Source organism: Mercurialis annua, linkage group LG3 (assembly GCF_937616625.2).
Source record: "Mercurialis annua linkage group LG3, ddMerAnnu1.2, whole genome shotgun sequence".
Classification (NCBI taxonomy): domain Eukaryota; kingdom Viridiplantae; phylum Streptophyta; class Magnoliopsida; order Malpighiales; family Euphorbiaceae; genus Mercurialis; species Mercurialis annua.
This window is the reverse complement of record NC_065572.1, coordinates 52,001,674-52,025,714: the sequence shown is the minus strand read 5'-3', so window position 1 is coordinate 52,025,714 and position 24,041 is coordinate 52,001,674. Positions and strand designations below refer to the sequence as shown.

At 38.0% G+C, this 24,041-nt stretch overlaps 2 protein-coding genes across 2 annotated transcripts; both read left to right on the top strand.

Moving 5' to 3' along the window:
* The first annotated feature begins 18,789 nt into the window (after positions 1-18,789).
* Positions 18,790-19,236, top strand: LOC126672612 (uncharacterized). The gene has a single exon (XM_050366564.1). The coding sequence runs from the start codon at positions 18,790-18,792 to the stop codon at positions 19,234-19,236; it is 447 nt and encodes a 148-aa protein (XP_050222521.1).
* A 3,635-nt stretch (positions 19,237-22,871) lies between these two features.
* LOC126672610 (uncharacterized) lies at positions 22,872-23,564 on the top strand. Its single transcript, XM_050366563.1, has one exon. The coding sequence runs from the start codon at positions 22,872-22,874 to the stop codon at positions 23,562-23,564; it is 693 nt and encodes a 230-aa protein (XP_050222520.1).
* The last annotated feature ends 477 nt before the right edge of the window (positions 23,565-24,041 follow it).

The window sequence follows — 24,041 nt, the reverse complement described above, 5'->3', positions numbered from 1 at the left end:
CTAATATGTGTTTTGTCAGTTAAGTGACCTAGGAACTAATGTAGCTATAGAGTTGGGTTCTGTCTGATCCAAGTAGTTTGCATTGTTTGTTTTGCGATAAGAGTGATATATTGGTTTGTTAAATGTTTTTTGTTTTACGGTGCCACGCTTATACGAGATACATACGCGTGTTTTGCTTTCGCTAGTATAGGCATATATGATATGTATATCCAGATGGAACCTCGAGGAGATGAAATCTTGCGACGAGACAGCTTGTGTTTTAGCATGTGTAGACAAGATGTTGTCGGAATTAATCGATTGAAACGCCAGGAGGCGAATGAAGAAGAAATATGAAGCTACTGAAGTGGAAGAACTTGCTGAATACAGAGTTTAAGGGTTTAGCGAACTTATAAAACTTAAAGTTTATAACTTTTATAAGTTATTTTGTTTAAACAATTTTGAAAGCATAATTGTGCCTAGACCCGTGATAGTCATTGATAAATGCCACGACATTGATAGAAGTGCATCACTACATACATTTCTAATGAAAAGAACAATAAATGAATACGTGCATTAATAGTACATGCATCATATGCATTATGCTCAGACGAAAACGTGAGCTGTGGAAACTCTTTGGGGATGAGAGACGTCATCACCCTATATCACAATTTTGCTAAGATTTAAATGATATTTTGATTTAAATTTCGAAACGAGATGTTTTATTCGAAAGAGTATTCAAAAGTTTTGTTTTAATGTAAGTAACATAGACCAGAACTCTGTAACGCAAGTAAAAAGCTCAAGATCAAGTTGCAATCAAGGCTACAAGAAGAACGAATATGTATAATTGCGAGAACATAAAACTTATGCTTCTAGCACACGTAGTTAGTCTTGATTGAGCGAGCTAGAATACAGCTAGAATAGCACATGTGTTCGAATAGTAGTGCGTATCTGATTAGCGACAAGTTAGAACGTAAACTCCCTTCTTGGTCGAGATGTCGAGGACATCAAACTACGAGATAAGAGGAGAAGTATATAAGAAGACATAAACGAAGGATTGACGAGTGTATACCATAGTACATGGAACATGCATAGTTTGCTATGCATCGACGTGATAAGCTTTAGATATGATCTACGAGTCATGAAGGTTAGTAAAACCGTGATAATTTCTGATTGAGTCGTTGGATCAAGTTGTCACTGGAACACGATGTTTCTAAGACAGTTACCTGAGTATTAACCGTTGCGATTGTCGAATCGAGAACTTGAATTAGCTTTAATAAGAGTATCAATAATGAATATATACGGATAAAAGTGACGAGCTAAGGGGGGCGTGTGACGAGAATAAGAAATACAGAGTATATAATTGAATTAACTAAGTATAATTAATGTCAATTTTGCATGGGGTTGAATAGTTTAAAGTGTAAGATTTGGCTTGCCAAGTATAGCCAACACCAACCCCGCATGAGAATGAATAGTGGGAGATATATGATAAGAAAGATTAAGAGATAAACGGCAAGTGTTGCAATAAGTGAGTTAGAAGTTGGAACTTCCACAACAAGACTGCAATTATAAAGCGGATGAAAAGATTAGGGCAAGTATAAGTGTGAAAGAGGTACGCGAAGCATGAGATTTTAAGTTTCAAGTTCGGCTAATAAGAAGTAATGTGCATAGTGCGATTGATGTAGAAGATTGATAGTGATCCTTGAAAAGTTAGATGCATTATGTAGCATCGAACTTATCGGACATATGGATGAAGCTTCATGTATCGAGATACGTGAAAGGACGTGAAGAAGAGACTCAAAACCAGAATTGAACCATATTAAAGAAAGTGATATCGGATAGACCTAAACAGAAGATAAGAAATGAAAGTAAGATATATCACAGGAATAAGAATTCAAAGGTAGAGTCAGGATACTAAAAGACCCATTCCAGTAATAAATATCAAGAAAGTACGAATGATTTGCGTATGTCACGTGACACTCAATAAGAATGATCGAAGAAAGAAAATGAAAGAATCACGGGGAAAGTTAACGAGAAGATCAGATGGATCGAACTCTATGTAGTCACGGACACATAGAAAGAAAAAGGAACTAAAATAATACCAGCATATGATCGTCTTTATTGTCGGTCATGATGTCAGTGCAAATATGATAAGACGATATGCACACGATTGAGAACACATCATGTCAAGAAAATTAGACGAACTAAATTACAACTCTTTATCGATAATCGATATATGAGTGCAAAAGCAAAGAGTATAGGAGGCACAAGATACGATGAAGGGAAATATCAAGAATGCAATAGAAGATGATCGAGATGCACGATAAGAGCATGAATATGAAACACAAGAAGAGTACCGTAGGATTATAGCATTGAAGCTACTAATCCTAACGGTTAACTAAGAATAAGAAGTCAAACAAAAATCGTGAAGAAATGCATCTATGGTATGGATAAAAAGAAAGGAGTAACGAATGGAAACAACACGATTATGGATAGTAAACAAAAGTAAATTTAAAACCACGTGGTAGCAATGGGATAATTGGAAACCAAGGGTCAAATCAAGATACTATATTGAAAGAGAAAATAGATTGAGAATAGTCAAATTATGACAATGAATGCTAAAAGCATCTTTGAAGATCAAAAGATGAATAACATCAAGAAAAAACGACAGAAGAAAGGAAAGCAGAGATGAAATGAGATAAAAAGGTAAATAAGGAGATGGATGCTAAGCATAACCTAAGGGTTAATACTAAATTCATATATTGGAATCCCAAAAGATGGATCACAACGAGGCAAATTGTGAGAAACTCATAAAAAGGAGAAAGTAATATTGAGAAGAGATTGTAAGGTGCCAACGTGGCGACAAGGACTTGGATATGATAGTGATCAAAGGTCAATATTTGTAAAGATCGTAAAGAATGTTTACGCTCGCGATAAGGATAAGCAAAGATCCCCGCAAGGAATACATAGATAAGTTTGGATAGATAAGTGAATGAATTGACAAATTAGAGGACTAATGAAAGATATATGCGATAAGTGACTATGGTAATAGTGGTCACACTGCCAAAGACAACACACGACGACAAAATATAAAGGGACAAAGAATCCTAATCGAAAATGAGTAAATGGAGTGCGTTGGATACATCGCAAGATAAGTTAAAGTATAAATAAGAAGATTGGACATAGGATGAGTAACAGTACCACAGAGAACATTTTTGTATGTGTAATCAAATGGAAGGAAAACAAAGGAATGCGAGTCTATCAAGGCAAGTAATTAATAAATGATGGATGTAGTGTCCCACCGCGGCAACAATAGTTGTCCCACTAGTATAAAGATCGTAAGAGAAAATAAAGAACGGGATAACGAAGACAGTTATCCGAGATTATAAAGAATGAAAGATGAAATAAATAGATATGATGTATGAAGAAACAAAACTTTAAAGAATAGTGCATCGCACTTGATAAGAGGAAGTAAGTCAACGAATATACAACCAATAAAGGAGTGTTCGAGGCGCAAAAACGTAAGGGATAAGTCAAGTAAACCCTTACCAGGAAAGCAAAACCCTTATGAGGATACGTCATGAGGATTCACCTCATGAAGGATCATGATAAGTGACGATAGCGAAAGAATCTTCATACGAAAAAAGAAGTAACGAGACAAAAGAGGATAGTGGATAGTGGGATAAGTTCCTAGCACTGCGACAAATAATAATCAGACGACGACAATAGTGATACGAAAGAGACTACGTAAGTAGTGAAGCATGAGCTAATTGAGTGTCCACATCACTCAACAAGGAATGATAATAGGATTAGACGTATTAAACAAATAGGAAGAATCGAGAAAGAAAAATCGTAAATGCATGCGGATAATGCTAGCGTCATCATAGAAAGAAGACGTTGGAGATCAAGATCAAGTCGTAACCACGATCAAACAAAGCAAAATCTAAGAGTACGAACTAATGGATCATCTACATCATTCGACTACGAATGAGCAAGTTTAAGAGTGGAGATTATCGTTACTAGTAATAAGAAATTACTAGAACAAACTAGTATTGAATATCAGTATTAAACTGAAAATTCAATTACAAGGATAAGACTTCATAGTATTGAATGTCAAACAAAGGATAAATGCAAGGATTGTGTTATAGAATAAAGAGAAGCGATCAAATGTAAGGAGTCATAGTACATAAGAAAACGACTGAAATCACAACAGAAGAAGATAACGACATCAAGATGGTCAATGATAACTGACGACAATATACAAGAAATACATAAATTAAAATGACGATTCCATGCGCCGACAAGTGTTGTAAGATGAACACGGTATCTCTACTATGAATAAAGTTCAAGATGTTAAGGGGATTAAGATAAGCCAAGAAGTAATATAAAAATTCGAGGACGAATTTTTATAAGGGGGGAAGAATGTAATACCCCAATTATTTAAAATAATTAAATCGTGTCACGTGCCATAAATTCCGATAAGTTAAATTAATATGGATTTAATTTAATAATATTGGGAATGTAGACTAATATTCATTAAGCGTATTAGCGGAATTTGAGGAAAAAGGTTAGAAAATTAATATAAAATAAAATATAAATCCCGTGATAGAAATTATTTCGCCAAGGTCCGCAAAATATTTTATAGTAATAGTGGTAAAAGTCTCGACTCAATCGGAGACTGTTTAAAAATTGGACGCGGATTGTTTTGAGCTAAATTGCAACTTTTGAAAAATTCAAGGACTAAAGTTTAAAATTAGCCAATTAAATCTCGAGAATAGTAATTAAAAGATTATTGACGGAAAATAATAATTTTGGGTTAGTATTATTTATATGGATATAAATAATACGTATGTAATTGAGTTAAAAGAATAATATTAACCGTTTGGTTAAATTAGAAAGTTTAAAAGAGAATTGGTTTAAGTTAAAGAAATAAAGGACTATATATATATATATATATATATATATATATATATATATATATATATATATATATATATATATATATATATATATATATATATATATATATATATATAGCAGATATATATATATAATATATATATATATATATGTTTCCTTATGAAGAAGGAAAGAAAGATGATCAGGAGCAGACGAAGGAAATATCGGCGATCACTTCGATCCGCCGCCATTTCGCCATTTTTTTTCCAAATCGCGCGTCCTTTATATCAATTCGCTCGGAATTCAATTCTCTATTAATCACAAGCATCAAATTAAGGTAATATTATTGTTTTGATTATTGAATTTGAGGTTTAAGGCAGTTTTAGATAAAACGTTGAATTTGAATTAAATCTCGTTTCTATAGTCGTTTTTGGTGAGATTTGAATTGTGTTATATGTTAAAATAAAGTGGGAGCATGTCGGAATTTAGTTAAAGCACGTCAGAGTGACCGAAAACAGATTCCGGTGCTGTGCGAAAGATCGCACAGCAGGTGTGCGGGCAAACACCAGCCTGGCCTGGTGTGCGTGCGCACACCAGATTGTGCGACCGCAAAGGGTCAGTCAAAGAACACGTCTGTTTAGACATTTCCGCCCCGTTTTGACCTAGTCCACCGACTTCAAGTACGTCGGATATTGAAAATGGATTCGGACTCCGAAAACACGAAATTTGGATATAGAACATGACGTATGCAACTAGGGTTTTAATATATAAGAAACCTATAGTTGGAGATCGATAAAAGGAATATGATTAAGAGATTATCGAAATTGGGAGTCGTATTTGGAATACGATTGTATTAACCTAAGTTTATAACTTAGGGTTTTAGCATTAAGTTTACGTTTATGAATTAAACGTACATATAACCTGGATAGGTGACTGGCGTATCGACGAGCTATCAGGCCGACGAGCTGGAGTAGCTAATGAATCAAGCGATGCACGGGACTTACGTTTGTGAAATCGTGATAACGCGGTTTTTGGATAGCGGTCTCAGTGAGTTGCAATTACTTTCACGCATTATTTATAAAAGTTATTTTCATATGTTATGAATATTTTGATTTTGTACATCGCATTTATATGATTCGATGATTGTTTTGAGCCGAGCATTTAGTGTGCGATCCAAAGAAACTAGCTACCTATTGGGTGTCAATAGGCTGTGTGATCACCAGTATTGAGTCAGTCTAGTGTGTTTGACTATGAGAAATGATTTGATATATATATGCATGATATGAATATGAATACGAATTTCGAAGTTGGATATATGAATGCGATACGAGCGAGAACCCGGTTAAAGTAACCTGAGCCCTATATCTTGTGGGTTGGACCCACCCTTAGGGATTAAGAGATTGGTCGCGGCTGACGTGGTTGAGTAAGAATAGCTCCTGGGTCAGACCATTTGGATTTGTCTAATTTGAATATTCGTAAGTCGTGATGAGTTTCAGGCCTTTAGTTTCGAACGGATCAAACGCTTGATTATATGTATTTTTATACTAAAGCTTTATTTGAATTGCTATGTTATATTTTTATAATACCGTTAGTAGTTTGCAAGCTCACCCAGTATTTTCCCAAATACTGACCCCTCATTATTGTTTTCCAGGTAATCGGAGTCGGATCAGACAGCCCATCTCCTTTGTGTCAGGTGTCTTTTGGCTTGCACAAAGTGCGAGTCTTTATAGAGCTGCAGTAGTCAGTAGCTGTCAGCATAAGATTAATGATTTGATTTCAAACGGTATTTTGTATAGTAAACTCTGACATGATTTATAAATGTAATTTATCATGCAAAAGGTGTTATATCCGTTTGAATTTGGTACCGATTACCGTGAATGGAATTGGTTATGATTGTGACTAAAAACAAGGCGGTGCTGGATATGAGATATCGCTCGGTAAGATCCTGATTTCTATGAAACGTTTCGAATCTGTTTTCAGAAAATGAATACAAGACTTTAATACTTGTAATTATATTATTAAAAAAGTTTTCTGAAAACATTTTATTTATAATAATATATTTTATTCGCGAAAAATTTATAGTGGATTAGGCTTGCTACAGGATTTGGAGCTAACACTCCCATTCTCTAGCGCCGGTCGTGGCTCAATAATTTGGGTCGTGACACCTGATGCTCTGCAAGTAAAAGCTCTTCTAGTAGGTGGTGTAGTAGAAAGTGGTATCCTAGTTTAATTTTGTTGTTATCCAGTATGTGCTCATGCATTAATACTAGTATGACTTCTCTTGTTGTGTCCTCTTGTTCCACATATGGTGCAAGTCATAGCATGACCTTCTCATGAAATCCTTCTTGGTTTAAAGTCCTCTCCTTATCTTCTAGGTCCTTGTGTTCCACCAATAATCTCATCAGCTTCTCTCCTTCTCAACAATGTTTTCTTTCCTCTTTTCAAGTTAACAAGTTCTAAAGGTATGATACTTGGAATATCACTTCTAAGCCATATTTGATTATCATTTGTAGGGTTCAACAAATGACTATATGTTCTTATATAAGTTTCTTATATAACATGGTGGTCAGATAAACCTGTCCATAGCCACCTTCTACAAGGACATGTTTACTCTTTCTTACCAATAACAAACTGACCATCGGACCCTACAACCTAATACTTATCATCCTCAGACCAATTTGCCTTGTAATACCAGCTAATTTGTTTAGCCTTCTCCAATTTCTTTAAGATCCTAGGACAAAATTCCTTAGTTGATCTCATCATGGCAATCCTTTTCTTTTTAATTATTTTTATTAGTAAAGTTCTAATGATTTAATTCATAGTGATATACCCTTTAGTCCTAGCATCTAGAATGAAACTATTAGACTCCCGCACAGGTTATTTAACAACATGTCACACTTAAATATGTCCTTGAAATGTGCCCTAGTCCAGTGAGATGAAGTAATGCTCGCTAGATAGTCATGAGCACCTATTGATATTTTAGATAACACTTTCATCTCATTCTTAAACATGGTTTCATAACTAGACCTTGCCTAACTCTGTAATGCATCTTTTAGGGCCTTTCGCTTGAACCTAGTCTTAAAGTTTGTCAGAATGTGCCTAATACAAAATATATGTCCAACATTAGGAAATAGGGCTTTAATGGCTTGAATTAGGCCCTATTGTAACCAAACGAGCAAATTAAAAAAAAACTAACAGCTATAAGCATAAGCATAGCTAATTCCATATAGTTTCTAGCATAGGAAGCATGCAAGTTTAAAGAATACCTTCCGCCTGCCACTCATGAATGCTCAATTGGAGTTTTTGTTGATCGCAAGATCTTCACCAAGAAATTTTAGGTATTTTCTCTGTCCATAACTTCCCATGCAACTGGATAAATGCAATCATTTGCATCTATCCAACATCAAAAAGTAGTTGCCCACCATATAGCCCCTTCAGCCATCAAACATCAACAAAATTAACATTCCTGCTCCCATCCTTAAACCCATCTCTTAATGGTGTCAATCATACATACATCCCCTTAAAAACAACATTTTCTTACTTGAACATAATTTTTGATATATGATGTGTCTGTAGAAGCTCAAATATATAGTCTAATAGCAAACCAATTAGCTATGTCTCATCACCATTAACAATTTCCAAAATTATCATCTTTGGTCTGTATTCATCTACCTTTGATACATCAACTTTCTAGTTTTCTCTAACTGACTGCATAATACCCTCATGTTTCCATGTTGAGTCTGCCTTGAAATACTCTAGGTACTCCCATGAAAGCCACCTTGCATTGACATGCCCTACTTATTATCCATAACACATGTATGGGAAAGAATGCCTCCTTGTAATCCAAAATATTACCTTAGGGGGGGGGTGAATAAGGTTATTTTTAAGAAATTAAAATTTGATTAGTGTTTAGGTTAGGAGTTTTAGATACAGAAGAAAAACATGGGAGATTTAGAGTGGTTCGAATCAAAAACTGATTCTACTCCACTACTCAATCAAAGATTGAGATTTGTGATAAATCCACTAATGCATTTTTTTAAGCTTAACACCTAACTAAATACAAAAAGTTTTCTTATCACGACTCAAATCCATGAGTCGAGACCAAGGCTAGGGAATGAAAGCGGTAGCTCTGAAACCCGTAGCAAGCCTAAAACCACAATAATATTTTTCGTGATAAATCACATACGATTATACAAAATACGGTTTCAGAAATCTCTTTGTCAAACATACCGATAATATATATGAAAACTACTATTGTATACATAGAAACCAGGGTCTTTACAAATATTTCATATAACGATATGATGCCCTATTTCAAAACATATCTCATATTATATCTTTCAATAAACGATCAAACGATTCGTCAAACACATTTATATTTTATTCACTTATAAAAATCGCATCAGAGTTAAATACAGACATAAAACCGTTTTACTCAACATAAGTCTAATTTTGGTACGTACTGCAACATTAGATAGGAACTGAAACTTTCCATGAATGAGACTTCCAGTATAAAGGGTGGAAGCTCGACCACTTCGTATACGATAACCCTGAAAGAAAACACTATTGGGGTGGTCAGACAATTCTGAGTGAGAATACACATTACTAATGATATTATATAAAATAACATCGCACTTAAAGCAAAACATGTATTTGAACATATATTATATTCCAAGTATTAGATCCGATCGAAACCCTAATCCTGAATATAACCCGGACTAAGTACTATTCTAATAGTAAAAAGCGATATTGAATTTTTGAAGTCCTTATGGTAAGATCCCGACATAGTTCAACCGAGTTAACCTATACCATGTTGTACAGTCCTGAGATAATTCGACCGAGTTAAACTGTTACCATTTCTTATAACCAAACGATCGATTAATGTGAGTCTGAGATAGTTCGACCGAGTTCTACTCACTAGACACAGGTTTTGAGATAGTTCTACCGAGTTTAACTTTGTGTCTAGTACAAAAGTCAGTTTGATCTAATATCTAAGACTTACCCAACGCTGGTGATCACACAATCCTATTGACGCCCAATAGATAGCTCGTTCCCTTGGATCGTACACTGGTTTTCTATACTTATAAATAATCGATAAAAATATCAACGATATAATATAATCATACAATATGTGATGCATTTGATAATAGTACTTATAATATATCAAATAGCTTTAAGTAATAATACACAAAAGTAAACTGCAATTCACAGTGACCGCTATTTTGATATCCATATATGTAAGCTCCTAATAAGTCGGTCCGTCGAATGTCCTAGTGTCCTGACCCGATAGCTCGATTATATGAAGATTTAAAGACAATACGCGTCGATCGATCGATTGTTTAATTACGCAACCTTGTCGATCTGGTAGCTTGTCTAATATATTATAAGAATACATTATCAATATGCGTGTGACATCCAAGTACAAACCCAAGAGATATACTCTAGATCCTATAAATAAACCAATCATTACTTGAATCATAACTCTTATCACAACTCTTTTCTTTTCGTATTACAATTTATAACTCGATTAGGCCTTTATGTTTCATAGATAAACACATCATCGTTTGCATACGAACTCTCTTTCAAAACCCTAATCACGTCGTCACGTTGAACGACTAAATTTTGCATTTTCGGAGTCCGGGAGTTGATATCGAGTCAAGATACGTCGTGTCGGGTCTCAGCATGTTGTACCCGAGCTAAAACAGGCTTGGCAAGTCGTGCCAATGCCTAGCGTGTTGCGCCAGGCTCTGTAGCGTCGCGCCAGGCTCTGTAGCGTCGTTAGAGACCCTAACCTTGTCATTTTTGACTTTCTGACGTGTTTCCGACCTCCTATCGCGTCTGAAACACCAAAACTCAACATATAACCAAAATACAACTTAAAATGATAATCAAACGTCCTAAAAACGGCAAAACGAATAGGTTACGGTGATTTCTATCCAAGCGCATTGAAATTAATTCAAAACAGCCCATGAGTATCAAATTTCACGAACAAAAAATTGATACTTACCTTGATTTCAGTTCTTAGGGTGATAGTAAATCGATTTCTTGACTCAACGGCGCAAGAATCGCTGGAAATAGATAGTAAACGAACAAACCCTAGCTTCTCGAAGTTTTTGATCGTGAAGAGGATGAATTTTGGCTTATGGAATATGAATTCTCATTCATATTAATTTCTATATATAATTTGATTAATTTTCTTATTCAATCCCTCACTTCTTTCTTTTATACAATTAATCCTTTTATCTTTTCTTTTAACCAAACGATCGATTAAACACTTTAACTCAAACCTTTACATATTATTTATAACCAAATAAATAATAATATTCTGATACTTTATAAAATATATTCCATTACCCTCTTAGGAATCAACCTCATACATTAATACTCAGATTTCCAATTTGAGGCATAAAGCTCGCTTTATATATTTTTCTTTTTAATCTCGTCATTTCTTATCTTAAAATAAATGGATATCTGAATTCCTCCGTATAACTCGATAAACATAAACGTCCTACTCGATACTATCTTTTCTTTCAATTCAAATTATTCTATATTTTTGCAACTTCGGTCCCTCCTAATAGGACACCTAGTGCACTACTAGATCTAAACATAAACTCACTAAGTGATTTTTCAAGGATAATCACAAATCCACAAACACTAAATGATAAATTAAAGTATTGATTATCAACAACAAATAGAAGTAATCAAGTAATTGATGCACAATAAATGAAGTAGGAGTTTAATTAAATGCTTGTAGTCGTTGTTGTTCTTAAAGTGTCTAACCACATAAATGTGGTGGTTGTGGGGGTATTTATAACCCAACAACTCTCCTCTAAGCTTTCAAGGGAAAAGGCTGATTTTTGTAGAAAACAGCTGTGTCACACCCGTGACATCTGTTCTGGACAAGTGGTCCACTCTTGTCTTGCGATGTGTCTCATAGCCGTTGGGGAATTTGAAGAAATCTGTTGTAACCCCAACGGGGCGTGACACCCTCATGTCACGTTCGCTATATTTCTTTCTCAAAGTGGATATGAAACCCTTAGACATGTCACGCCCGTGACACCCTTCTGTTACGGGCGTGAAAAGCTCACTGGATTGTTGAAAAATAGGATTTTTTGATTCTTTCTAGAAACTTCCGAATCGATCCACAAAAGTTTTGATAGGTTCCTATAAACTAATAAATATTGTTAGAACCTTTAAATTGATTATCAAAGTTAAAATTAGAGAGATCTTACCATAGCGAACGTGACTGAGGTGCTGCAATAACAGCACAAAAGACTCCCAATGTGTCACGACCCAAATTATGGAGCCGAGACCGGCGCTAGGGAAAAGGAGCGGTAGCTCCGAAACCCGTAGCAAGCCTAAAACTACTATTAATTTTTCACAAATAAAAGTATAAAATTATATATAAAACATTTTCAGAAAAACTCTATTAGATAATACAATTATAAATATTAAAGTATCATATTAGAGTTTACATTCAATTTAATTATTTGAAATCAATCCTTATATTAACGCCTACTGACTACTGCAGCTCTAGGAATTCATACTTGTGCAAGTCCAACGACTTCTGGCACAATGGAGATGGTTTATCTAATCCGACCCGACTCCGACTACCTGCAAACATCAGAGTGAGGGGTCAGTATTTGGGAAAATACTGAGTGAGTTTGCAAATTACTAATGGTATTATCAAAATATAGCATTGCATGCTTAATACGTATGTAAATCCATACATGATATAAGCAAACAGCAAACATCCTTAAGTGACAGATCCGATCGAAACTCTAATCCTTGACTTGCTAAACGTATATAATCAAATCAAATTGATCCAAATGGTCCGACCCGGGAGTGTTCACACTCAACCACGTCAGCCGCGACCAATCTCTTAGTCCCAAAGTTGTGGGTCCAACCCACTAGATACGGGGCTCAGGTTACTTTAAACGAGTTCTCGCTCGTATCGCATTCATATCATATGCGCATCTCATAATCTTACTGACAATCTGGACACGCTAGACTGACTCAATTACTGGTGATCACACAGCCTAGTGACATCCAATAGGTAGTTAGTTTCTTCAGATCGCATACTAGATTCATGTATACAAAGCAATGAATAAAACATCATTCATATAAGCGGATCAATCAAACATATCAATATCTTATACGAGCAAATTATATAGATACGATGTATTTAATAATAATATTCATAATATAAGAAAATGAATTTTATAATAATAATACGCGAAAGTAAATTTGCCACTCACAGTGACCGCTTTTCAAAAATATAATAATATAAAGATCCCATGAACGCGAGCTCCATACGTCGTTTGATTACGTAGCTATTCCACCTCATCGGCCTGGTAGCTCATCGATACGTCAGTTACTTATCCAAATCACCTGTACGTTTAATTTACAAACGTAGACTTAGTACTAAAATCCTAATTTATAAACTTAGGTGAGTACAATCGTATTCCAATACGGCTCTTAATTTTGATAATTTCTTAATCATTTTCCTTTTTTATCGATATCTAACTATAAGCTCTATAAAACTTAACACCTTAATCGAACGCGTTACGTTTCACATCCAAATTTTGTATTCTCGAAGTCTGTGATTCACTTTTAATGTCCGACATACTTGAAGTCGGAAATATAGGTCAAAACGGGGCAAAATGCCCAAACAGGTACGATTACTGGCTATGCGAACGCCCGAAGGGTCCCGTGCATTCGCACACCAGCTATTGTGCGTTCGCACATAGGTTTCCGTCCGCACACTACGGTGTGCGTTCGCACACCAACTTCAGCCCCCGTAAAAGTCATTTTCCGGGTGCTACGTCGATTTCTGATACTCCCGACATGCTTCCATTTCATTTTAACGTATCACTCAATTCAAATCTTACCAAAAACGACTATAGAAATTCGACTACGATTCGTTTAATTCGTTAAAATAAAATACCCTTTTTCACTAATTCTCGCAACAAAAACGTCAAGCTTACCTCGATTTATAACTTAAAGACGATAGAGAATCGACTTCTGAACAAATCGATATAAAGAACGCTCGATTTGGACGAGAAACGGCGGAACCGCGGCGGATCGTAATCGTTCGTCAAAACCTCATCTGATGCATCCCTTTGATTCTGGATGCTTCTTTCTCTCTTTCTTTCATCTGAATGTTTATATATACTTGGACAATTTTCCTTTTAATCCTTCATTTCTTTTACTTAAACCAATTATCTTTAAACTTTCTAATTTAACCAAACGGTTAAATTATCCTTTTAACTCAATTACTTACTTATTATTTATATTCATATAAATAATACTAACTAAAAATTATTATTTCCCGTCAATAATCTTTTAATTACTATTCTTGAAATTTAATTAGCTAATTTGCACTTTGGTCCTTGAACTTTTCAAAAGTTGCAATTTAGCCCAAAACGCATCCGCGTCCAAATTTTAAAAGGTCTCCGATTGACCCGAAACTTTTACCACAGGTACAGTAAAACATTTCGCGGACCTTGGCGAAACAATTATCTACTCTGGATTTATAATTTATTTTATATGAATTTCCTCAGCTATTTCCTTAAATCCCGTTAAATAGCCCAATATAAATTATTCTGAACTCCCGATATATAAAATTAAATCCATCTTGATTTAATTTGTCGGAATTTACGACACGTGGCATGATAAAAATATTTGGGGTATTACATTCTTCCCCCCTTATAAAAATTTGTCTTCGAATTTTCATATACTTTCTTTACTTACTTTAATCCCCTTTTTATCTTGAATTTTATTCATAGTAGAGTTACCGTGTTCATTTTACGACACTTGTCGGCGCATGGAATCGTCATTCCAATTTATGTACTTCTTACACTTTGATGTCAGTTATTATTGACAACCTTACCTTTGACCTCTTCTCTTTATTCTATAACACAATTCTTGTGTTTGTCCTTTGTCTTACATTCACTATAACTCTTTGTTTAATACTGATATCCAATGATAGTTCGTTCTGGCGATATTTATCACTAAGGACGATAATCCTTATCACCAGGCTTTCTCGTTTTAACAGTCTATTAATCTTCTTTGTTTGGTCGTTGTCACGACTTGATCTTGTTCTCTAACTTCGTCTAATCCTATCATCATTCCTTATTGAGTGATATGGACACTCAATTAATACGTGTTTCACTACTTACGTAGTCTTTTTTGTATTACTGTTGTCGTCATTCAATTGTTATTCATCGTCGTGTTAGGAATTTATCCCCTTATCTGCTATCCTCTTTTGTCTCGTTATTTATTTTCTCGTATGAAGATTCTTCCGTTATCGTTGCTTATCATGGTTATCCATGAGGTGGATCTCCATGGTGTATCCTTATAAGGTCTCTGTTTACTTTCCTTGTAAGGCTTACTTGCCTTTCTTTTTGCGTCAATATATATCTCGTATGTTTATTGACTTACTTCCTTTTTTTAGCGTAACACGCTATTCTTAAAACTCCTTGTCCCTTCTTACTTCACATCAATTTGTTTCATTAATCTGGTTTTCAACCTGATAGGATTTTCATATTGGTCGTTGACTTCTTATTTTAATAAGACAGCGTGTGACCAATGCTCAGGTAAGCTTTCTTTGCTTACAATTCTTAAATGAGGATCTTAATCCTCTTCCAATTATATACTTTACATCAGAATATCCTCTGATGACGTCGTTACTCACTCCATGCTTGATCTTTTTATTCATCATCCTTTCTCATTCCATTTACGCTTTTCTTTTCTCTGTCGTCTTCTTGTTGTTCGTCTTTTGACCTTCAAAGATGCTTCTAGTATTTATTGTCATAAACTAACTCTTTCTTATCTATATCTTCTTTCTATTTCTCAATCTTAGTTTGGCTCTTAGCTTCCAAATCATTTCTCTTTACTATCACATAGCGTTAAGCTTACTTCTCATTACTATCTACGATCTTGCTATTCCACTTGTTATTCCTACTTTTGTCCATATCGTAGATGTACTTCTTCGTAATTTTTCTTTGACTTCTTGTCCTTAATCAACCAATAGGGTTAATAGCCTAAATGCTATGATCCTATGGTATTCTTCTTGCGTTCCTTATTCGCGCTTTTATCGTGTCTCTTAATCCTATGGTATTCTTCTTGCGTTCTCAAAAATATATGTATTGTCTTATCGTATTCGTACTAACATCATGGCCATCTGTAAAGCCGATCATATGCTGGTATCACCTCTATTGCATATCGCATTTCTGATATTTCTTGTTTCAACACTCTTAACGTCGATCACCAATTGAATAATGGGTCACAATCAATTTGTCTGAATTATCGACGTAGTGCGCTCTCGATTACTTACATATTGTTCTATTGTACCTCTACTTACATCTTAACTGTCAGTGAATCTGATCTTATGTTTGCGTCATCTTTATCTTTATCCTTTTCTATTTCTATGTATTCACGACTATATAGAATTTGATCCATTTGATCCTCTTGTCATCTTTCCACGTGACTTTCTCTTTTTCGTTTCTCAATAACCCTTATCAAGTTCTTTGCGACATACGCAAGTTGTTCGTACTTTTTCAACTCCTATTAATTTACCTGACTCATAGTGTTCTTAATCTATCTTTGAATCTTTATACCTTATCATATATGTCATATACCTTTGGCACTCCCTCGACCATACGCAGAAAGTCAGTGGAATACAGTCCCACTGGTAGCATTCCTCGTAAAAAGGAGCGCATTTGCCTCCTAACCTGATTCAGAGCCACTTGTGCCTGACCGTTGGCTATCTCTGCATCCTCCCTCAGATTACGATATTTCCGTATATTGGACCAGAAATGCTCACTCAGATACTCCTCGACATCAGACTCATCTGATAACTCTTCTTCCTCGAAGTCCTCTCCCTGAGGATCTTTTTCTGGGAATATACCAAACAAGTTTGATCGTGTCTAACACATCTTAATCCTTTAAGGATCATAATCAATCTTCTATATCGATCACATTATACACTTTACTCTTTATTTGATCTAATTGAAGTTTAAGGTTTAGCACTTCACAAGCATCCATTACATTTGTACCTTTCACAGCCTACTATTCCGCTTTATAATCAAAACCTTGAGGTGGAAGTTTCAACTCTTAATCCACCAATTACAATTCTTGTTGTTTATCTCTCGATCTTTCTTATTGTATACTTCAATTATTCATTTTCATCATATCTTCTTATCTAAGTACCTTGATCTTTCCCGATTATCCTTAACCGAAACTAATGGTAGAAAGAATTTCCCAAGTCGGGTCACAAACTTAGTTCATATTATTTGGTCTATCACTGCTCTAATTGCTTGTCGAAACTGATCATGGGTTGAACCTTTCATCGATACCTGATGGATATCACGCCCGAAGTAGTACCAGAAGACTGTAACAAGACATAAGTCACAGACAATGAGACCAGTCACGGGTCCCTGACCCAGAACCTAACAGCAACCAACTAATCACACGGATAAGGTAGACACCCCTAAAGATCAGGGATAATGACAAAGTATGGCTCATCATAACAAGAAGATGAGCTCAGAATAAAGGAGAAGACTCCTAATGCATTACAATGACGACAAGTATATATATATTCAGTCCTAGGTCAGGTAAACCCTAATTTCACTCATATTCACTCTCAACACTACTCCAATCTATCTGACTTAGGCATCGGAGGGTATTCAAGCCAACACCGGCTCGAATCCTTCTAACCTATTTTCTCTTGTAGGTTGGATCAAACTTGGACCGGCAGATCAAGAACCATTATTTGGCGCCGTCTGTGGGAATGATCAGTTCGTTTTCTACGCACTTAAAAATTCTTAATTTTGGTTTCTTGCCGAGAAGATGAATAATGAGGAAGAACCACCGCCCCCAGGAGTGGTAGTAACGACGGGGGCTTTGCCCATAAGCAGCGGGCCAACTCTTCTCCCCGTAGCCAGCACTGGAGGAGGAGTTGCACCAAGAATCAACCTTATTCCACCAACAACAGGAGTGTCGTACGATATTACACCACCGCCCCTAAGGAGAGGAGTCCCAGGGCAGACGCAATCACCGTGGGGTTATTACACCCCCCCCCCCCCCCAATATCAAGCACCAATGACGTATCCGCAATCGGGATGGTACCCAGGATATCCTCCTTGGAATCATCCCAGTTATCAAGGATACCAGAGGCCAATCAACCCCATTCCTTTCCCGTCTTTAGACACAGAAGGAACAGTGACATCGACTACATTGGTTCCGCCGTATGTGCCACAAGGCGTACCACTACCACCACTATACCATGAAGCAGTTTTGAAAAGTGTTAATGATTTTCAGGACTACTTGGTGGGACTGGCTAAACAGTCAGCGGAACGACATGCAAGGAAGGAAGCGCAACCTACAGTCCCAGCAGAGAGGTGCAGACCCGAAGCTCTGACGCAAAGAAGAAAAGCAGGAGAAGAAGGCGCAAGAAGGGGGCAGTCCGAGCCAGTGCCTCAACGGAAAGATGCAAACAAAGGTAGAGCAGATGCTCCTCCACGAAACAAAGAAGGAGATTTGGGGAACAAAGAGAAAGACGTAGGCGTAGAGACAATTAAGAGCAATCAAATCCATATCGACGATGAGCATGTATCCAAGGAAGCCATCTCAGCGCAGAAGAATAAAAAGGCCCCAGAGAAAGATAGAGAGAGCCACTCCTCGAACAAAAGAAGAGGGGTAGAGGAGCACATTGACGAGAAAATCAACAACGCTATGAGGAAATTTCGAGAAGAAGGAAAGCGAGGAGACGAAGACAAGGAAGACGAGGACTCCCCCCTCAAATCTGAAATCTAATTGGTACAATTCCCTTCAAGGTTTAAATTGCCAACATTTGACTCTTTTGATGGAATAGGAGACCCGAAGAGCCAAATTTCCAAATTCAAAACAATTATGATGCTACAAGACGTGACGGACCCAATGCTCTGTAGAGTGTTCCCAGCGACACTGCAAGGTTTGGCACAGAAGTGGTATTCGCATCTCAAAGCTGGCTCAATCGGTTCCTTTCCTGATTTGGCCACAGGATTTAAAGCACGCTTCAGGACCAACATCCCAATGCAAAAAAGTTCCAGCGACTTAAGAAAATGTAAACAAGGAGACCAAGAAACGTTGAAGAATTTTGTGGAGAGATTCAATAAAGAGGCGGTCCAAATCGAGAATCTGAATCACGACACAGCCATAGAGGCCATGAAGATTGGGACCCGATTTGAAGAGCTCCGAGACAAAATTCTGATGAAAAAACCAACCACCTTCCAGGACTTAATGCTGATAGCACACAAGTATGTGGAACTAGACGAAGCCAGGAGAACTTTGACCAAGAAGTCGGAGACAACAAAATAAGACAACTCCAAATATCGAGGAAAGAAAGAGGGGGAGAGACCCCGGATGCAGAGATTCGGAGGATTGAGCAGACCTTATGACTTCACGCCACTGAACCGAGCCCCAGTCTACATACTCAGCTGGATGAAGCAAAACCCGGTGATGTTCAACAACCCCAAGAGAATGAACCCAGACAAGGAACGAGACAAGAGCAAGTATTGTCGCTTTCACGAGGGCTATGGCCATGACACAGATCGCTGTTAGGATCTTAAAAGAGAGATAGAACAACTAATCCAATCCGGAGTGCTGAGGAAATTCGTCCACGAAAAGACAGGAGAAACGAGGAAGGGAGACACCACGGAAAAAGAAGAACAGAACAAGAAAGCTAAAGAGGTCGCAGGCGTAATACATGTCATCGATGGAGGTGAGCCTTACAGCAACTCCCAAAAGAAGAAAAGGAACAGAAGAGGCTCTGCGATAATCTTTGCAATTGAAAGAGAAATAGCTCAAGAAGTCTCATTCGGTCCAGAGGATGGAGGACACGTACGAGGACCTCACAATGATGCATTGGTGATAGAAGCAGTGATAAGAAACCACCTGGTCAAGCGCATCCTGATAGATGAAGGAAGTTCTGTGAACTTACTAACCCTGGAAGCTTTTAAAGAGATGAAAGGATCAGTCACAGACTTACGAAAAAGCGTCTGTCCCACTTATCGGACTAGGAGGAAAGCCAATCCGGCCGGAAGGAACCGTGAACCTGTATGTAGAGCTAGGAGAGAAGACCGAGGGGCCACTCAGGAAACTACATGCCCAGCTCAATATAGTAGATTTACCTCTAGCATATAACAGAATCTTCGGTAGACCATTTTTGTACCAATCAAGCGCAGTAACTAGCATCAGGTTACTAACCTTAAAGATACCCACCTCGGAGGGAACGGTAGTAGTAAGGGGAAGCCAAGAAATGGCCAGGGAGTGTTGTATGATAACAACAGAAGAAGGAGAAAGCTTGCCAATCGCCACTTTTCCTAGGATGGTCGTAGACGAAGAAGAAGTAGGAGGCGCAGACCCAGTTGGAGACATGGAGGAGTTCAAAATAACTACGACCAAAGTGGTAAAGGTAGGAACAGACGTCCCAAAAGAGGTGAAAGAGGGAATACAGTCCATCCTAAAGAACAACGCGGAATCATTCGCTACAGAACCAGTAGAAATCAAAGGAGTTGATCCGCAAATAGCTTCACACAAATTAAACATAAAACCAGGGAGCAGACCCGTGGTACAGAAGAAGCGGCGTTTCACAGAGGAGAGGCAGAAGGTTATCGCAGACGAAGTTAACGTGCTAGAAGTGGCTGGTTTCATCCGAGAAGTATACTACCCAGACTGGGTAGCCAACGTTGTCCTAGTCAAGAAGTCAAATGGGAAATATCGAATGTGTGTGGATTTCACTAACCTGAACAAAGCTTGTCCCAAAGACAGTTACCCGCTCCCAAGCATAGACCAGTTAGTAGACTCAACCGCATGCTACCTCCTGTATAGTTTCATAGATGTTGCGCAAGGGTATCACCAGATAACCATGGATAAGGAAGATCAAGAGAAGACTTCCTTTGTAACAGACAAAGGGACGTATTGCTACAACGTCATGCCATTTGGACTAAAGAATGCCGGAGCAACGTACCAGAAATTGGTAAATTTCATGTTCAAAGATCAATTAGAAAGGAATGTTGAAGCCTGTGTCGACGACATAATTGTAAAGAGTCTCACGGCAGAGAAACACGCCCAAGACCTAGAAGAAACTTTCTCAGTCTTAAACAAATTCAGAATGAAGCTTAACCCAGCCAAATGCGCCTTTGGAGTCAAAGCAAGCAAATTCCTAGGATACCTGATCAGCCAACGAGGGATAGAGGCTAACCATGAGAAGATCCAAGCCATAGCTGACATGAAGGCTCCGCAAAATATCTGGGAAGTACAGAAGTTAAACGGCCGCGTCACAGCACTGGGACGCTTCATCTCTTCATCAGCTAAAAAATGCTTGCCATTTTTTAAGCAACTAAGGAATATGAAAAAATTCACTTGGGATGAAGATTGTCAGAAAGCGTTTGAGAATCTGAAGTCCTTCTTGACTCAGCCACCATTACTAAGTAGACCCATCGCGGGAGAGATGTTATACCTCTACCTCTTAGTAGGGAAAGAGACAATCGCCTTCGTTCTGGTCCGAGAAGAAGGGGAAGAACAGCAACGTATGTACTATGTTAGCATAACACTTAAAGGCGCAGAGCTCAACTACCCAACCATTGACAAATTGGCATTAGCTGTGGTGGTAATCATGAAGAAGCTGAAACCGTACTTTTAAGGGCACACAGTCATTGTCCGAACAAATCAACCCCTGCGCAAGGCTCTCCATCACCCAGAAACATCCGGAAGACTAGTAAGCTGGTTAGTGCAACTAGGAGAGCACGATATCAGATACGAGCCGAGGACGATGCTGAAGGCACAGGCATTGGCAGACTTCGTCGTAGAAATGACGGAAAAACCACCCGACGCAGTCACGGAGAACATAACCTGGAACTTGTTCGTAGACGGAGCCTCCAGTGAGCAGGGGGCAGGAGCAGGAATAGTTCTACTCGGACCTCAGAAGGTGGTCATAGAGCATGCAGTACACTTAAAGTTCAAAGCTACCAACAACGTGGCAGGTATACAAGTACGCTGATATTTTTTCTATTGCATAAACTTATTTAGATGCTCACGCCTTACCAATGATGTAGTAGAATATGAGGCCTTTCTAACAGGACTCACATTAGCAAAAGAAGTAAAAGCGGAAAAGCAAAAGGTCCATAGTGACTCCCAACTGGTTACCAGCCAAGTCTTGGGACAATTCCAGATGAAAGATGCCAACATGGCAAAATACATGGAAAGAGCAAAGGTGATGCTGAAAGAAATAGAAAAGAATGGAGGACAGTGGGAAATAATCCCCATACCCAAAGAGAAGAACATGAGAGCAGACGCACTAGCAAAAGCAGCTGCAACAAAAAGTCCCCTGTATCTCTCACTCTACATGAAAGAGGAGAGGATGAGTCACATAATAGACGAGAGAGAAATTCTACCAGTCACAGAGCTAGATCCTTGGATGCAACCCATTGTCGCATACCTAAACGATGGAGTGGTCCCAGAAGGAAGAGCAGCATCAGCAAAACTGGTACGAGTATCGTCTGTTTACTCCATGATAGAGGGAACTTTGTACCGGACCTCGGTCACACACCCATGGTCCAAATGCATTTCGATAGAAGATGGAGCTTATGTATTGAAGGAGATCCACGAAGGAGAATGTGGGGCACACGAATGAGCAGCCACCTTGAGCAGGAAAGCACTGCTCCAGGGATATTACTGGCCGACTATGAAGAAAGACGCAGAAGATATGGTGAGAAAGTGCGACAAATGCCAAAAATTTGGCACAATCATAAGAACCCCGGCAGCCCACCAGTCAGCAATCGGAAGTCCTTAGCCTTTCATGACATGGGGAGTAGACATACTAGGACCATTCACCCAGCTCGAGGACAAGTTAAGTTCATCATAGTCGCAATAGATCATTTCACCAAGTGGATAGAAGTGCAACCAATGAGCACCATAACGTCCCAGAAGATCATCAATTGGCTTACCAATGAATGAGCAGGTTTGGCACACCACATACCCTAGTCACAGACAACGGGAAACAGTTTGATTGCGCCAAGTTCAGGGAATACTGCGCTGAACTGGGGATCAACCTGAAGTTCACTTCCGTGGCACATCCACAGACCAATGGCCTCACCGAAGTCACCAATTGCACTATCCTATCTGGAATCAATAAGAGACTTGGAGATTTGAAAGGGAGATGGGTAGACGAGTTGTACCACGTAATATGGGCTTATAGAACAACTCCTAGAAGGGCCACAGGAGAAACATCCTTCCGGCTCACTTACGGAACAGAGGCTGTCCTTCCCGTAGAAATGGGAATGCCCACACTCAGGGTACAAATCATAGACGAAGAGCGCAACGAAGAAGCAATGAAGCTGTGCCTAGACCTGTTAGAAGAGAGAAGGCACCAAGCATCCATACACGCAGAGGCCTACCGCAGACAAATGACTAAGTATCATAATGCTGGAGTCAAGGAACGAAGCTTTTCAGAAGGTGACTTAGTCCTTAAAAAAGCTGAAATAGGGAAAGGAGCTGCAGGAGTGGGAAAACTCGAGCCCAACTGGGACGGTCCTTACCGAGTCACTGAAGTTGTAGGGAAAGGAGCATATAGAATAGCTCATCTAGAAGGCACACCATTGCCTAGAACCTGGAATATCGAGAATTTGAAGAAATATTTCCAGTGAAAGATGTAACAACGAATAATGAATAAAGTTGCATCTCGTATTCTTTCCATTTCTTTTTAGCATCTCCACTAAATTATCATGCACAATGGTGACTCAATAAAAAGACACAATGAAAAGCAAACATAAATAGCATTCATAAAGTATCACAATTGTTCAGAAATTCCAAAAAAGGAGAGTTTCCCATGAAACCCTCCAAGCAAAAGAAAATAAACGAACAGAAATACTATAATGAAAGTAGTACAGAAATTCGAAATCTAGCTAAAGGCCCAACATACGGCCAACTACACTTCCTCTGGATGGGTCGCTCCCTCCTTTGGACCAATCGTATCTTTTGAAATCGTATCCTCCGCATTCTCCTCGACTGAGTCAGAAGCCAAGGAATCACGATCCTGAGCATTAGAAGTTTTAGTACCAGAAAAGTGAGAGTCCTTAACCAGGACCAGAGCTGTCTCTGTCGCAGAGGTTTGACCCAATGGT

What these genes read in the sequence shown, in the direction of transcription:
- LOC126672612 (XM_050366564.1), top strand. Translation starts at nt 18,790, where the DNA reads ATGATGCTACAAGACGTGACGGACCCAATGCTCTGTAGAGTGTTCCCA.
- LOC126672610 (XM_050366563.1), top strand. Translation starts at nt 22,872, where the DNA reads ATGAGCAGGTTTGGCACACCACATACCCTAGTCACAGACAACGGGAAA.